This window comes from Microcebus murinus, chromosome 5, assembly GCF_040939455.1.
Source record: "Microcebus murinus isolate Inina chromosome 5, M.murinus_Inina_mat1.0, whole genome shotgun sequence".
In the NCBI taxonomy this organism is placed as follows: domain Eukaryota; kingdom Metazoa; phylum Chordata; class Mammalia; order Primates; family Cheirogaleidae; genus Microcebus; species Microcebus murinus.
The window spans coordinates 76,606,768-76,625,116 of NC_134108.1; the positions used below are offsets into that span (position 1 = coordinate 76,606,768).

At 37.4% G+C, this 18,349-nt stretch overlaps 2 protein-coding genes across 8 annotated transcripts in view; one reads left to right on the forward strand and one right to left on the reverse strand.

Annotated features, from left to right (window-relative positions):
• Positions 1–8,346, forward strand: part of IMPG1 (interphotoreceptor matrix proteoglycan 1) — a 130,583-nt gene extending 122,237 nt beyond the window's left edge. For both annotated transcript variants that reach the window (XM_076003175.1, XM_076003176.1), the window contains 2 exons: positions 5,923–5,995; positions 8,215–8,346. In XM_076003175.1, the coding sequence (XP_075859290.1) occupies positions 5,923–5,995; positions 8,215–8,292 (151 nt within the window). In that variant the 3' untranslated portion in view covers positions 8,293–8,346. The remainder of the gene's footprint in view (positions 1–5,922; positions 5,996–8,214) is intronic.
• Positions 8,347–10,639: 2,293 nt separating this feature from the next.
• MYO6 (myosin VI) overlaps positions 10,640–18,349 on the reverse strand; it is a 146,156-nt gene continuing 138,446 nt past the window's right edge. For all 6 annotated transcript variants that reach the window (XM_012743150.3, XM_012743149.3, XM_012743148.3 and 3 more), the window contains 2 exons: positions 16,110–16,328; positions 10,640–15,330 (listed from right to left, as the gene is read on the reverse strand). In XM_012743150.3, coding sequence (XP_012598604.1) covers positions 15,131–15,330; positions 16,110–16,328 — 419 coding nt within the window. In that variant the 3' untranslated portion in view covers positions 10,640–15,130. The remainder of the gene's footprint in view (positions 15,331–16,109; positions 16,329–18,349) is intronic.

Consider the following 18,349-nt stretch of genomic DNA (forward strand, 5'->3'; position numbering starts at 1 on the left):
TCAGTGAGCATCAGAATCACCCAGAAGAGGGCTTGTTAAAACAACATAGCTGGGCCCTGCCATGCTCTGTCTCCAATTCAGTAGGTCTGGGTAGGGCTCAGGTGAGCTGATGCTGCAGGTCCAAGGACCACACTTTGAGAGCCTGCTCTAGGCTTTTCAGCAGCATTTCCTTAAGAACAATAGGAGAGGAAGAATGAACCCATATCAGCTTTCAAAGAGAGACTACCTAGTCTGTTACCTTAATGGGGGGAGAATAAAATTTGATTTTTTCCACCTGTGTGCAAACATAGTAGTTTTCGCCATAAGAAAGCTAGAAAATATAGATTATGAGAAAGAAGGAAAAAATCCTATTCAATTCATCACATTAACTGTTATCTTTTGGTGTCCATGTTTATACAGAATTGATTTATATAGAATTTTCTAAAGCACAATAGACTCAGACCAACTTCTTGTTTTGTAGTCAGCTTTTCTAGCTTTGAACATTTCCCTATGTCATGGAATATTTTCTGTAGCATCATTTTTAATGATTACATATTAGTTCATTCTCTAGATGTGTTATAATGTGTTTAATCAGTTCTTTATTTCCAGACACAGACAGCTAGTTTAAGAGATCGTGTTTTTTGTGTTTGTGTGTGTGTGTGTGTTTTTGAGACAGAGTCTTGCTCTGTCACCTGGGCTAGGGTGCAGTGGCCTTATCATAGCTCACTGCAACCTCAAACTCCTGGGCTCAAGCAATTCTCCTGCCTCAGCCTCCTTAATAGCTGGGACTACAGGCATGTGCCACCATGACCATCTAATTTTTCTATTTTTTGTAGAGATTGGGGTTTTGATCTTGCCCAGGCTAGTCTTGAACTTCTGGCCTTAAGCAATCCTCTTGTCTTGGCCTCCCAGAGTGCTAGGATTACAGCATGAGCCACCATGCCCAGCCAAAAGAAGATCTTTAGGAGGAAGCAAAGGAGGCAAGACATAATTGGCTTTCTATTCATGAACCAGACTTCAGGGTGTAGGTGGCCTTATGAACAAACAGGAAACAGGAAGGTTTCTATATAATACAACTTCTATTACTGACAAAGGATGAACATCTATAATAATAATAGTGCCTATGTTTCAATAAAGACAAACATCCTACTACGAGAATGAGCAAAAAATACAGAAGCGCAATTCATAGAAGAAACCCAAGTGATCAACAAAATGTAGATATGCTCAATCTCACTATAACTCAGGGAAGCCCCCAAATAATAAGGAGATAACATTTGTTGCTTGAGAGTTTGGCAAAAGAAGGTTGATGATATTCAGTGTGGGTAACACAGAGGAAAACTAGTTCCATCAACCATTACTGGTGGATGTACAAATTGGAAAAGACTTTTTTCAAGAGAAATGTGTTAATATCTATAGTATAAAATTTTAAATTTGACTGAGGTACTCTACTTTTAAACAATTAATCCTACAAAAATAGCTGCACCTGTGCACTAAGATGTGTGCACAAAAATGTTCACAGCGTCAATCCTTTGAATCATGAAACAATTATATAGCCCATCAATAGGGAAACAGTTAAAAATAATCTAGAGTGTAATATATTAATATTACTCACTATGGAACACAGCAGCTAAAAGCAATAATATGGCTCTCCTGGAGCTGCCATAGGGGGGGAAAAAAACAAGACATATTAAGTGAGAAAGCAAACTGCAGTATAATAGATCCTGTACATGCAATAAATTAATAACAAAACTATGTACTTATATTAGGTTTGACCATATGGTATTGCCATTTTGTCAGTCACAAATCATCAAATATTGGCAGTTTTGTATGGTTCAGTCTATTATGTAAGTAACTACATAGTAAACATGTGGAATAGTAGATACACATAACTGTTTTTTTTTTAGACTAATCAACCGCAGTAGTGAGAAGGAGGAAAGAGTAGTACAAGGAGTTGGATCTGTAACTGACTGTAAACCATCAATGAAGACTAGGGAGGAAGATAGGGAGGAAGGGAAGTGGGGAGGGAAGGAAAGATTCTCAATTTCTTTTCAGGAGAAACAGAGACATCCCCATACCACCCTAATTCTGCCCTTTTCAGTTGCCTGACTAAATGTTCTTTTTTATATGTTAAGTATTAAGCCCCTCCCCCCCAAATCTTCAGCATGAGGCCAAACCCCTGTTGGCCTCAGGAGCTAAATACTTGAGACAGACTCTCAGTGGAGAAGAAACAGGAGCTCGGTGGTGCTCTGAAGGTGCCTCCAAAGATCCGTCTCCTCTCAGTTATTTCAGTTCCTCACAAGATGCTGTCACTTGTGTGAAGACAGTTTGCTTCTATGAGGATCAGCTGACAAATTAAAACCTAATCAACCACAGGTTAGACTCCAGTTAAAATTAGAGGCTTTAAAGTTAGACCCAAGTTCAAGTTAAAAGCTCTCCCCCTGGCCGGGCGCTGTGGCTCACGCCTGTAATCCTAGCTCTTGGGAGGCCGAGGCGGGTGGATTGCTCAAGGTCAGGAGTTCAAAACCAGCCTGAGCAAGAGCGAGACCCCGTCTCTACTATAAATAGAAAGAAATTAATTGGCCAACTGATATATATATAAAAAATTAGCCGGGCATGGTGGCGCATGCCTGTAGTCCCAGCTACTCGGGAGGCTGAGGCAGAAGGATCACTCAAGCCCAGGAGTTTGAGGTTGCTGTGAGCTAGGCTGACGCCACGGCACTCACTCTAGCCTGGACAACAAAGCGAGACTCTGTCTCAAAAAAAAAAAAAAAAAAAAAAAAGCTCTGCCCCTAACTAGGTGTGACTTTGAGCCATATTTCCCTACCTCTCCTTTAAACTTCAAATTTCTCATTTATATAATGGAGATAATAGGAATAAATTCATGAGTATAGGGAAGGAATAAATTAGATACCCCTCGGTGTAAACTGTTCAGCTACTAGCATATTGGAGCTGTTTGTATCAACAAAGGGCAGCCCGGTGAGGAAAAACTGAGATTCCCTACCTGACACTTAAACCTAAACTCAGAAGCAAATCTGTTGGAACACTAAGCGTTGTAACTTTGAAAACAGCATTCTCTAAAGAACTATAAACTTGGCTGCATTTGTGTTGCCCTGCCTGAAAGTGAAGAGATGGGAAAATGATACCGAGGGCAAGTGCCTTACTGAGAAGATTAGTCCATTGACACACGAAGAGCAACTGAATCAGTTGATTCAGTTGTCTGCCATTCTACTGTGAAGTCACTGTCGTGCATTACATTCCCATTCTATTCTTTTCCTCCACTCAATATGTATGACTACACTCCACATGTTTTTCATTTTCCTCCATTTTGGATGTTCTCTATATAGATTCTGTTGTCCTATTAACTTACTCAGAACTTGCCTTTTCGGCGTAATGAGCTTGACTTTTATTAATCACAATTATCATTACACATATACAGAAAATGCAAATCTAGATCTAACAGTTAATTATTTATGACTTTTTTCTCTTCAGATCTAAAAATTTACACTTTTGTCCTTTAACTTAATAGGCCTAATGTGTTCTCTGTGACATTATTGATAATAATGAAAATCATTTCTAAATATAGGGGCCAGATTAGATGGTACAAAGTGACATTTATGAGGATATTTTAATAATATGGAAGTACTTGTTACAACAACAGCAAGGTCACAAGCTCATGTACGTGCCACCTTAGATGGGGAAAGTAGGTCAATTTTTTCTCTCCAGATAACTATTAACTAATTCCCTTTAAAGCTTTCTCCACTGAATAGTGAGAACGTTGGGGGACAGGGATGGAGTTTAATATAGTCTAATCCAGTTCTCACAACTTCATCTGATTAATAATTTGAGCAATCAACTGTGTTCAAATCACTAATTTGAACACAGTTCCCTTGGAATATACAGTGAGTGCGGCTTTCTGGGTCTCACCAGGTTCTTTGGAAAGTTTCTAATCCCATATTGCCCTCACCTGTGATCTCTGAGTTCTGATCCCAGCCACCTGCCCCTTCCCGCCTCCATATCTCCCAAACAGGGTGAATACAGGAACCAAAAATGCTGCCTTAGTGGGTGGGAGGGAAAAAAAGAAACTTGTTCCTCAACCTCCTTAAACTATCCCTCTCCCCTCTCCTCTGCCTTTTTCCCATCAAGCACTGGGAATGAGACAGGAGTTTCCCTCCTTCCCCCTTTCCCTGAAACTGTAATAAATAGAATGTTGGGAGAAAGCAAATAGTCTACTGATAGGGAAACATGTATAGAAAGGTATCCCCCAAATAGTAGACCTGTTTTGTAATGTAAAGAGGAAAAACATGAAGTACAAAATGTGTATACACTTATCAACAGAAATTATAAAATATCTACATAGAAAATTCTGGAAATAATATATATCAAATTTAAAAATGCATTTGCATTTTTAAAAAATTTAATTGACACATAATATATATATTTATGGGATACATTGTGATGTTTTTTTTTTTTTGAGACAGAATCTCGCTTTGTTGCCCAGGCTAGAGTGAGTGCTGTGGCATCAGCCTCACTCACAGCAACCTCAAACTCCTGGGCTCAAGCAATCCTGCTGTCTCAGCCTCCCGAGTAGCTGGGACTACAGGCATGCGCCACCATGCCTGGCTAATTTTTTCTATATATATTAGTTGGCCAATTAATTTCTTTCTATTTTTATAGTAGAGACGGGGTCTCGCTCTTGCTCAGGCTGGTTTCGAACTCCTGACCTCGAGCAATCTGCCTGCCTGGGCCTTCCAGAGTGCTAGGATTACAGGCGTGAGCCACTGCGCCTGGCCCATTGTGATGTTTTGATACATGTATACATTGTGTAATGATAAAAATCAGGATAATTTAGAATGCCTCAAAGTTATTATTTCTTTCTAGTAAGAACATTCAAAATCCTCTTTTGTAGCTATTTTGAAACACACATTATTGTTAACTATAGTCACCCTACTGTAGGAGAGGACATTAGAACTTATTCCTCCTGCTTAATTGTAGCTTTGTACCTATTAACTAATCTCTCCCCATTTGCCCCCCCTCATCCTCCTCCCCCCACCCCCCCACCCCCCGGCTCTGGTAACCACAATTCTATTTTCTATGAGATCAACTTTTTAGACTCTGCATATGAGTATGGTATGTGTCTTTCTGAGCCTGGCTAATTTCACTTCACATAGTGTTTTCCAGGTTGATCTATGTTGTCACAAATGACATGATTTCATTCATTTTTATGGCTGGTTTGTATTCCGTTGTGTATATATCACACATTTTCTTTATCCATTCATCTGTTGATGGACACTTGCGTTGATTCTACAGCTTGAGTATTATGAATGGTGCTGCAACATACATGGGAGTGCAAATATCACTTTGATGTACTGATTTCATTTCCTTTGGATATATACCCATAGTGGGACTGCTGGATCATATGGTAGTTCTATTTTGAATTTTTTGAAGAACATACATACTGTTTTCCATAATGGTTGTACTAATTTACATTCCCACAAGCACTGTTTACACACTATCCCCTTTTCTCCACATCTTCATGAATATTTATTCTCTGTCTTTATAATAATAGACAGTCTAAATGGAGTAAGGTTGATACCTTACTGTGGTTTAAAGTTTATGAACAGAATCCTATTATAGCGTTGTTTTTCAGGCACCACAGCTCAGAACCAAACTTGAAAAACAACTCCACTTTTTGCAAGATCAACTTATCCCTCATCTTTCCCATGAGCTTCCTTCAATCCTTCTGAGACCACTGCCTAAGAAATATTAACGCAACTGAAAGGCAAAACTCAGGGGGAATGCAGAAGCATACTTCCTGCAACTCAAACAGAAGACTCTGCAAAAATATGCTATCCATTTTCACTTGTCATAATTTTAAAACTAAAATTGTAGAAAGCTGTTGATAAGCCCAGGAAATAGGTATCATATTTTTGCTTTCTTTTGTAGGTCACCAAATCACTCTAACAATCAAGCATACAAAGCCCATGTTAAAAAGTTCCAACGTCAACAAAGTAACAAGGTAAATTCATCCTTTTATATGTTGGTTTTAATTACTGAATTTGAATTTTGAAGGAAATTTAAAACATTTCTGTACCTGACTCTTGTTTTATATAGAAATAAGTAAAGCACTTTTCCTTTATTTGCCAGCTTTTTAATTTACTGTTTTAAGGAGAGAAAAAAATATTTCCTTGTGAGCCGGGCGCGGTGGCTCACGCCTGTAATCCTAGCACTTTGGGAGGCTGAGGCGGGTGGATTGCTCAAGGTCAGGAGTTCGAAACCAGCCTGAGCGAGACCCCGTCTCTACCAAAAATAGAAAGAAATTAATTGACCAACTAAAAAAATATATACAAAAAATTAGCCGGGCATGGTGGCGCATGCCTGTAGTCCCAGCTACTCGGGAGGCTGAGGCAGTAGGATCGCTGAGCCCAGGAGTTTGAGGTTGCTGTGAGCCAGGCTGACGCCACGGCACTCACTCTAGCCTGGGCAACAAGTGAGACTCTGTCTCAAAAAAAAAAAAAAAAAAAAAAAAAAAATTTCCTTGTGAAAGAAGGATAGGTACAGAAGGCTAGAGTTAACTGAAATGTGTAGACAAAACAACAGAATAACAACAGCAATTCAAGGCCAGGGGTGGTGGCTCACACCTGTAATCCTAGCACTTTGAGAGGCCAAAGCAGGAGGATTGCTCAAGGTCAGGAGTTCAAGACCTGCCTGAGCAAAAGTGAGACTCCAATCTATGAAGAATAGAAAAATTGGCAGGGCCTGGTACACGCACCTATAGTCCCAGCTATTTGGGAGGCTGAGACAGGAGCATCACTTGAGCCTAGGAGTTTGAGGTTGTAGTGAGCTATGGCCCTCTAGCCCAGGCAACAGAGTGAGACTCTGTCTCAAAAAAAAAAAAAAAAAAAAAAATCCAAATATTTTATGATATTTTCAATCTTTTCTTATAAAAGTATACATGTGATTTATCAAATGCATTTCAACAAGGTTGAAATTTTACAATAATAATTTACAGTCCTGGCATTGAATAATTTTATTTAATTTAAAAATATCTTTTGATTTAAAATAATCAGCTAAACCAAAAATATGTAGAAAAATATGTAGAAGAGACATGATTTGTAAGCAGTGAATAACTTCAAAAATTCCTAAAAGTTTATTTTAAGATAAATGTTTCTTCTGGTGTCCTAGATGTCTGTTTTAAGATATTCATTTAATCAACTAATTTTACTAAAATAATTTTGTTTTATGAAGGAAAATGATTTGTCTTTAACCAGATTATATATAGCTTACATAGACTATTTTTTACATATATATATATATATATATATATATATATATATATATATATATATATATATATATAAAAAACTTTGGGGAAAATGCCTTGGATGACTTTTAGCCTAAAGTTAACTATTTTCAAAAATTACAGTCTTTGATGGTAACAATGGATAATCAGCCAGATCTATACCACTGGGTGAAAACAAATGCCTCAAAGCTTACACCTGAAAAAGTTATCATAATCAACATACAATCAGGGATACTGGGACAATCACACCAAATGCTAATCATAATTTTATGTATCCAAGTACACATTTGGAATGTGTGCCACTTTAATTTCTTGAAACCGATAAAATTGGAAAAACAGAAAAAGTTCAGAATAGGGCCATAAAGTGGCAATAAGACACAGGATATGATATTGATAAAATGTCCAGGATGAAGGACATACCAACTAAATCTTGAAGTACCAGATAGAACTAAGGACATTTCAAATGAATAAAAGGAAGTGATAAGTTTCAAGTAGTAGCAAATAAACTTGAAGAACCAGATCTTACTTCATGGCAGGAATGACAGACATTAAATACCAATGCTGCTCATACGTGGCCCTGTAGATTGCGGTGGCGACAGAGATTCAGGACACATTTCAGTTCCATGAGGAAGAGTGCTGTAACAGATTAATAATGTATGGCTGGGAGGGAATAGGGTGACTCATTCACAGACTATGTGCCACCCCTGCTCCAAGAGATGGATCAGCCTCAGAATCTAAATAGGTTTAATATGAGTTGGAATAGATTTCTAGTAGGTTATGAAGCTAAGAATATTTGGAGGGCCTCTTTAGCCTTTCAAAGGAAATATTCCAAATGGCCAGCATATCCTCTCCTCCAGTGGAGGTAATATTGGAGTGAACCGTTGGTTTGACCTTGGGTAGCATTTCTTAAGTTCTTAACACTATTTCTTTTTTAGGTAACCAGGAAAAGACATTCTGAATTACTGACTGTGGGATATGAAGAATTAAACCATCAAGATTGGGAAGGAAACTAACAACTGAAAATGCACAAATTATCACTTAAGCAATCCCAAGAGAGATGATTTGCTTTCTCCAGGAAAATTGTATCCACTCTGTCAATGTTCTGAAAACAGGGGGGTCTATTCACTGGTCCTCAGAATCCAGGCATATAGTCAAGACAACCAGTACACACCATGTTTCAAGTATAGAGGAGTCGTGTACTTGATAACTGATAAATTCTAAAGGAAAAAAAATGCTTATTATCAAAATCACAGACATCATCAGAGAAACATATTTTGCCTATTCTTGGATGCTAGTCAAAGTGATAGTAAACCAGTTTTGCTTCTAGTTGCCCTTAAAATATTACTCACAGATCATTTGTAACACGTTGCAACTTATTGTTTTGGGGGTTAACAATATATCAGGAGGCAAGCTCTTCATATGCCAGAATGTACATTTAAAAAATGATTATTTATACAAAGAGATCCCAGTCTCTCTATATGCCCCACAATGCAATGTCTGATTTATACACACTCTCTTCAGACTTCGGTTTCTAAGCACACTGGTTTCGTATAAGCAATTACTACCTACACAGTAGGTTGTTTTATTGTCAATCATTTTTGAATCATTCTCTAAAAGAAAGAGGAACTGAGGTTCAGATATACATACTATGAAAAATCTTACTTTTCTTGTTACTACACAAAGGTATTTTAAAGGAAAACACTATATTGGGGGTTGGGGGTGGAGGTGAGGTTGTACTACATGACATAACCAATTCCTGTTTTCTACACAGTCTTTCTATATAGTAAGTTCATTGATTAATTCCTCACACTAACTCTGGTATGTGTACACCTAGATTGGCATCAATGTAACCCAGTTCCATCAGCTTTTAACATGCTACTTGATGAAAATCAATCCTTCTGTGTCTCTTTCAGTTCATCTATTATCAAATATATTTGTAAACCTTAAATTCAATAAAGGCACTATATTCTTAGATTTATAATAAAATGAGTCTGTGTTTTACTAGCTAGTTCCTGGATTTGCTTTATGGATTCAATAAGCAATTTTAAGCATGCAGATTTTAATGTTGCCAGAAGATAGCAAAATAATAAACACTGATAGCAACATTTAACAGTAATCTTCAAAAATAAAAACAAAATGTTTCTTAATAATGGAGACAATTTTAGAGGAAGTGGTAATCCTACACGAGGAAGGGTCACAAACTGTTGAAAATTCATTCCTGTTGGTCTCACAAATGTGTAGCTGCTGTCACCATTTCCATCTCAACCCTTCCCAAAAGTGAAGATCAATAATATGAGAAAAAGACTTCAAATTAAAATATGATGACAAGGTGCTGCAGAACAAAGAATGGTGGCAGGAGGTGTGCCTGTCCATTGCCACATCTCTGTAACTTCTCAGAGGGAAAACAAACTTAATAGAAGCATGACAGGCCTACCAAAAGCACATGAAAAATTCCATCAAGAAAGAAAAGGTTCCATCACTATTACTCCCTACATCTCAGTTGTGCTCTACTATAGAGAATGTAGTTTTGATGGGGAAAGGGAAGTAAAAACTCTATATTGTGTGGGGAGGGGTCCCCTTTTGTGGTTTAAGTGCTTCTCACCCTTCAGATCACCCATCTTTTGGATTGGTCTTTTCAACCAGCCAGAGACCAGCTGATGAGATAAGACGGCCAGAGTCTCCTTCCACTCTTAGAAGATCCACCAGGATCACAGTGGGTTCCAGACAAGGGGCATGGAGTAGCTATACAAACCAGCTATGTTTGAAGCCTTAGGGAGAAGGACTCTTCTTTGGGTCCCCAGGTTTTACATCCTGTGTCTTCTCAAAACAGATCAGTAAGTGCTGAGGAAAGGCAGCCAAGATTTGGTTTGCCACTAATCTAGGCAAAATGAGTAGTAGTGGCTCACACACAGTCCTACCTGTTCCTAGGATAGAGATCACATAGAAGTCTGGGGCCAGCATTCAAAGAAATTTCAATCACTTTGAGTTTTTTGCAGAAGCTTCAGGATCCCAGATTTCTCCAACTTATTCCATCTGAGACATGGTCAACAAGTACAACATTTACAACTTTGTTCATGACACCCCATAACTCTATGAAAAGCACAAGATGCAAGAGGAAGTTCTACATAGAAAGCATTTATTTGTATTTCCAGTACATTATCCAGTATTTTAGAAAAGCATTAGACATACATTTTTAATGAAATGAGGAAAATTAAGTAACAGTTGCAGCTAAATGAATTTTTAGAAGTGAGAAGAAAATGGTCAATTAATAAGCCTGTTTGTGATTTAAAGATGAGATTCTGCATTTGTACAAATTAGGATGAAAGATTCTCCTTTTGAATGTGCATTAATTTCTCCTGATTCTCTCTCTTTTTTTTTTTTTTTTTTTTTGAGACAGAGTCTCACTTTGTTGCCCAGGCTTGAGTGAGTGCTGTGGCGTCAGCCTCGCTCACAGCAGCCTCAATCTCCGGGGCTCAGCGATCCTACTGCCTCAGCCTCCCAAGTAGCTGGGACTACAGGCATGCGCCACCATGCCTGGCTAATTTTTTCTATATATATTTTTAGTTGGTCAATTAATTTATTTCTATTTTTGGTAGAGACGGGGTCTCGCTCAGGCTGGTTTCGAACTCCTGACCTTGAGCAATCCGCCCGCCTCGGCCTCCCAAAGTGCTAGGATTATAGGCGTGAGCCACCACGCCCGGCCCTGATTCTCTCTTGAAAAGCTTCTGAGACAACTAAACTTCCTTCATGTATTAGGTTAGTGATGGGGAAAGAATACATTGATTTGAATTGAACTTAACTGTATGCAAAGATGTGGTCCTGACATGGATAGGCTCTACCTCTGAAAGTCTATTTCACCTGTACATGAGTCTTATGTACAGAATGTCTACCTATTGCTGACCTTTTACAATGTGGCTGGAAAAACATACATGCAATCCCTGTATGCTAAGAATTTATACACCAGGTGTACCTTGATCTAAGTCTTAACAGCCATAGGTTCTGCTCTTATGTTACCCATAATTCATTCTAAAACTTAGCAAAGATCTAGGACTCCTCTGTTGCCTAAAATATTATCAGTGTTTTCAACGTGAGGGTGTAGAGTCTTCAGGAGCATGCTACCTTTCTGTCTCCTCTACCCCTGATATTCTCTTCCCTATTGTTACAACTGTTCCCCCCAATTTGTCCTTATTCTCATTTTCAGATACCCTCTTCTCTCTCCTCCCTACTTGTTAGTCTTCTAGGAGAAGGATATTTCCTCTAGGAGAAGAAAATTTCTTCTAGGAGAAATTTTGAAACTCTTAATACTTGTTGTTACTAGTAATCATAAATAGGGAAAAGCTGTCATACCTTCTGAAGATATGAAAATGACAGAGGGGCAACTCTTTGTAAATCCTCAGGGAGCTACTAAACCATGTTTGTTATCATTCTTTTGGCCACATATAATTGGAGCAAAGGCATTTATATCATTTTCACAGTCTAGAACTAAATTACTTGACCTCTCTGGATCTCTGTTACCTCTTCCCATAAGAGGTCTATCCCTAAGATCATATTAACTGTCTGACTGATTCAATGAATATCCTGCTGATCCAAGTACTCTTAAACTATTTCAGGTAAAGGAATCAAAGATCTATGTATTTGGGTTCCCTGAGAACCATAGTAATAAACCTGTGAATAAAGATATTTTCTTTAAATATCCAATTAATAAAGCTCTACAAATAATAAATATTCATTATTATTCTTGCCTGTGGGTTTCCATTCCCTAAGCTTCCACAAACACCACCTATCTTCCACTTAAGATGATCTTTTCTTGGTTGCTTGCAAAACAAAAGGGTTCACTATGTTACTGGAAGGAATGGCCTATAAAAATGCATAGAAGCAGAATGTAACAATAGAATGTCTTTGTGTAGGCTTGTGATGCTATGTGCATTATTTTATTTCTTCTTCATATAATCCTCTGAGAAGGTGCCATCTCCCCAGCTTTACAACTAAGAAAACTCAGTATTCTTTTAACATATGTGGATTAGAGAAACTTCCTTTTCTTTTTTTTGAGACAGAGTCTCACTTTGTTGCCCAGGCTAGAGTGAGTACCATGGCATCAGCCTAGCTCACAGCAACCTCAAACTCCTGGGCTCAAGCAATCCTGCTGCCTCAGCCTCCTAAGTCGCTGGGACTACAGGCATGTGCCACTATCCCCAGCTAATTTTTTCTATATATATTAGTTGGCCAATTAATTTCTTTCTATTTTTATAGTAGAGACGGGGTCTCGCTCTTGCTCAGGCTGGTTTCGAACTCCTGACCTCAAGCAATCGCCTGCCTCGGCCTCCCAGAGTGCTAGGATTACAGGTGTGAGCCACCGCACCCGGCCAAAACTTCCTTTTCTCAATGAGTACCCATAGCTCATAACACATCTCAACTGTGTTAGCAGAATTAGGAATTACATTATAACTGAAATGAATGTGAAAACATTTTGTCCTATACTTTTAATATTTTACGTATGCCTACCTTTGTAAAGCATACAGTACGGAAGGGACTTGTATTAAAATTAGTTCTTTATATACAGTACCACTGGCTTAACCTCCTAACTTTAAACCTCAATTAAAATGACTGATTAAAATATGAATTAATTTACTTTTGATTCCTACGGTTTTAACCTAGAATGTATGGGTTTGATTATGAGCAAGGTAAAGCAGCTGCATCAACATCCTTTGGAACACCATTTCTGCTATTTCCCTTAAAACGCTGACAGGGTCGTAAGTTTCTCCAGCAAAGGAGCATCTATGTGTATGCGCATTTCTTGTATGTAGGTTACTCTAAGTCTATCAGAATTAGGGCAGTTCTCCTGGTAGCCAAAATTAACTCCAGAGACTATTTTAAATAGATAAGTTCTAGGACAACTGTGTGACATAATTAGAAATAAAATGGCTTAAGATTAACTATAATTTTATTAACCATTAGAGTCAAAAATTAAAGACTTGTAACAATGCTTTGCTGTGATATATTTCTTACAAATTCTTCAAAATGTTAAGTTCTCATTTGAATAACTTTAACCTCTGATTAATTTTCCATCTAGTGACTATTAGCATATCTAAAAGATACATAAAACTCTGAAAACAGCACTAAAGGGATAAGTCATTAAAAATCCATTTGCTTACGAAATTTTGGTCAAGAACTTTTCTTGCTGCTAGATAGGAAACCAAGCTTATCATTTCCTATCCTACACAAATAAAAACACCAATTAAAGGCGAGAGATAGAAGAGAGAGAACAGGTTGTTTATTTCAGTTACTACACCTTCTGTCACCAATCGCAGGGACCAAATGACTCAAGGGTGGGTGAGTCTATGCAGTAATGCATCTTCCAAAAGATAATCACATTCACATTCTCAATTAATAGCACAGACAGGACCATTTAATTTCTTTAACACAAGAAAATCATTTGCACAGTATTATAATAAATAAATATGTCTGTATTAAGACAAACATTATGAAAGAAGCAATTAAGAACACAGTGTCTGTGGCTCTCAAACAGTAACCTAGTCAGCTGGGAAATAGTTTCCTAACTGAGGTAATCTTTCTAGGAAAAAAAGAATTATTGGAATTACATTTTAAAGGTTAGGGTCTCTAAAAACTGGGAGGAAAATTTGCAGAGAATAATTTTTCTTTCTAATTTTATTCTAGTATACAAACAAGACTCTTTTAGGAGTTAAGTCAACATAACTCCTTGATGTATTTTTGTCTCTAAATTCCTAATATGAAAGTCATAAATATTAGGCTTAAAACTGCTGACATCTGATCAAAACTAACAGCACACAAAGAAAGCTTTTAAATTAATCTGTTACATGAATCAAGCAATTACTAAATACAAGGGTTTTTGAATTACAAAGCATATGAAACAGTTCTACAATTACCAAAATCTTAAAGACCACAAAAGACACTAGAAATTTTTTAAAAAGAAAGATGTCTGAAGCAGAAGATCTTAAATCATATTAAAGAACTTGGACAAGATTCTGATACAAAAAACTGAGATGAAGTTGAAAGAATATTTGAATTCAGTCCAGTTTAAGCTACAGTGCACCTAAAACTCATTTCCTTTTCTAAATGAAATAAAACTTATCTGCAAACTTTCAGGCATTTAAACAGCCTGAATTTCCTTTATTTGTCCATGGAATATAAAAAGAACATTCTCATAGCAAGAACACATATCTGTGCTGGATACTATTAGTACCTCCTTTATCACAGAATACATCAAATACATTAAGGCTCTTTCTAGAATTCTAGAACTTAGAGAGAAATGCTTCACTCAAACTGAGACACACCGCAAAGAAGAAATAAAATCAGAATTTCCTACTTCATAGAAAATGTCTACAAATTTCTGAAAGAAGTTCATAAAGAAAGTACACCACTTTTCAGAACAAAACATCAGTGCCTGAATCATTTTAAATGCCCTAATTCTTGTGAGAAATTTAAACTGAGGTTTCATTACTCCAGTTTTTTGGTACTATGCCATACTTAAAAAGCAAGTATTTTGAATTGTTAGAAAGATTCTCTTTTCCCAGAGAACAATTATGATGGATATAAGGTAGTCTGTTGGCAAAGGATAAGAAATGTCAGAATCTGTCCAAGCGTAACAAGTATGAAAGTTTCAGAGTTACAGCTGGATATGGGAAGATAAGTTTTAGGTCCCAAATTCACTACCGTAATTAACCTTAAATTTACAAAAAGCCATGATTAACAAAATCTGGTCACTTTGTAGAAGTAACTCTAACATGATCATGGAATGGTTAAAATCTCTGGGCACACACCCCACCTAGTGCCAAGGCAAGGGCTCCCAGGGCTAAGGCTGGGGTGCGGCATCTACTTGAGCAGGTTCTGCAGCATGGCGGTCGCATAGGTGGGCCTCGCCTGCCTGCTCTCAATCGCGTTCTGAAGATACTGGATGCCCCCGCAGCGCTCCCAGATTTCTTCAAACTGTCTTGGCAAGATCTCGGCGCCACGCTTCCGAGTCAGGCCAGTCTCCTCGAGATTTAGCTCACACATCTCCATGTCATCCTTACCTGCAACCATGGGATGGCAGAAAATGAACAACTCTCTCTGCAGGACCATTTCTTATCAATTTTATTTCTAAAATACCTATCAATTCTCATCAATCTGAGCACTTTAATTTTTTTTTTTTTTGAGACAGAGTCTCACTCTGTTGCCCGGGCTAGAGTGCCGTGGCATCAGCCTAGCTCACAGCAACCTCAAACTCCTGGGCTCAAGCAATCCTCCTGCCTCAGCCTCCCGAGTAGCTGGGACAGCTGGGACAATAGGCATGTGCCACCATGCCTGGCTAATTTTTTCTATATATTTTTAGTTGTCCAGCCAATTTCTTTCTATTTTTCATAGAGACGGGGTCTTGCTCTTGCTCAGGCTGGTCTGAAACTCTCAAGCTCAAAGGATCCTCCCGCCTCCTTGCATTTTCTCCCTCTAAGAATTAAATCTGCTTAATAAATTCACCCAAAACAACTTAAATTTGTCCCCCACCAAGGACTCTTTCAAAATTTATAAACACTGCTACAAATCAATGGACATAATTAACCACCAATGAAAAGGCTTTTAGGACACAGACAAGTTTCTGTGTGCTCTTCAAGAACACAATTAATCTTGGCAATCTCACATTAAAAATGGGTTAATCCTCAATGAACTGGAAATGTGATTTAACTGCAAAACTCCATACCTCACCCTGAAATTTAAGGAATTATTACTACATTCTATACTAGAATGTTTGATTCAGAGGGTTTACAATCTTTTTTTTTTTTTTAATATTAATTTTTTTCAGGGGAATCATACACACCAGCCACAAGAAGGATGGGTGGCTTGTCAGGATGGAGTTCCATTTGCCGGGCAATCCACGGTCCATCAAAATGGGCGTACCACCAGCCTTTTTTCTTACTCTGAGGGTCTTTGTACTGGTCGGCAGGGCGGATGAATGGGATGCGGAAGAAGCGCTGCTGCCGGTTCATTTCGATCTCCTGCTGCCTGGCAGGGAGCTGTGCTGCCGGGTTCTGCTGAGCTAGTGCACAAAACAAGGGAAGTCACACCAGCAACTCAAGGGAAAGGAAAACAGCCTTTAATCCTAAAATGCACCAAATTATTTTTTTAAGGGAGAAGAAAGGTTTCTAAGAGTAAATGTAAAACAAAATATAAATAATGAATTGCCTATAAATGAACACAATTCAGAGTATGATTTCCTGGAACTGTCATTCCCTAAAAGATGTTCCTTGGCATTGCAAGTGCATAAACACCCCCCCACCATCACCACCACCACCACCACCACCACCACCACCACCGGTGATAAACCCCCAGCACATTTCCACAAATGACTGCATCAGTAACCTAAAATAAACTCACATGACAGAAAAACAAACTAGTATTATTTACTAGACTTATATTTTTCCTCCAAAGAGTTCAAATGAAGGCTGCAGAATAATTTTCACTGGACTAGTTACAATTAAAAAAAAAAAAAAAAAGAACAGGATTTTCAAAAATCTGAATACAGACATCTGTCAATTCAATAATAATTTCCACAAAAAGTAGAAGCCATATAAAAACTTTGTTTTGCCAACTGATTTTGGAATTTAAAATGGCCAAGATAACAGATAAATAATACTGAGACAACCTCATGACCAAAACAAACAAAAAACTACCGACCTACCACCACCCCCCCCCCGCCCAAATTCCCTGTAAGAGTAAGCATGAACTTTCCCTGAAAGATATCTACTTACTCTGAAATCAGATTTCTCTTGGAATAAAATCCAATGAAGTGTGAAGTATATAACATTTGATTCTCCTCAGCAATAGGAGAGAAAAAATCCTTGCTTTTCTGCCAGTACTGAGCATTGCACTCACATCAATCTTTCCTCCCTTGCTCAATTTTCATTACTGAACAATTAGGTTTTTATTTTATCTGCAAATGTAAACATTTCCCTGGGGCAATGACTTTATATCTTTAGCAGCATAATTTCGGTTAGCCTGTTTAATATGCTTTATACTCACAACTTTCAAAGTGGATCAACCATTTACTGTGGCTCAATTAAGAATTTCATTGTGAAAAATCTAAGTATGCTGAAGAAAAATACATAATATGTATACATGATATAAAGAACAGCCACATGGCTTTTGTAAGAATTTACAAATACTGAAAGGATGAAAATACTCTTATTCTATTTTTTTACACCAAGAAATAGCAAAAGCTTTACAGAAGGTGAATTTATTTATTTGTAAACCAAAGAAAGCAAAAAGTATTTAGCAAAGCTATATATGCCTATGAAAGATTGAGAGGCTCAGTTTTGTTAGTGACTTTAAAAAGCCGCATCATCTTTAGCATATGTACAGAGATGTGCTTATTTTTTCTTTTGTTCCTGTTTCCCCCAAAGCAACTTACAGTTCAGTGTTTCCATTTAAGTTTTAAAAATTACATACTTTGTGGAAAATACACTGACTCAAAACTAAAATATTTAAAAAGTGGAGGAAAAAAACAAACCTTCCCTCCATCTTGCAAGTAGTAAATTGCAATTCAATGTTCAGTTGACGGGAAATTTACTATGATACTGACAGTCATACGTTAATTAACCTACTTTATTCTTTAAAAAAAATAGTCTTCTGTAACTTACTACATTGTATAAAATTAAGAAACTGAACAGAAAGTCTTTGATAGCTTTTCTTACTACTGGAAAACTGAAATTTTGTTGGGGAGGGCTGGAAACTATTATCTATCTGGAAAAGTGCAAAGACATAGACATTAAAAAGCTTGAAAACTCATCTTCTAAACAATTCTTTTTCACATCCAATTGCATTATCTTCAAAAGTATAAGCTAAGTTTCAAATGGAGCCCTATAAATTATAAGAAGCACTTAAAAAATCAGGTCCAACCAGTTGACAAATGAATATGACATTATATCAAAATCATATTGTTCAACTAATTCTAGAAGAAATTTACTATACACTGAGGTGACCAAAAGTTTTTAAATTATCAAAGAATGTACATCATAGAAAGCTATAAAAGTAACAGAATAATCTCCTCTTCCTACTGGA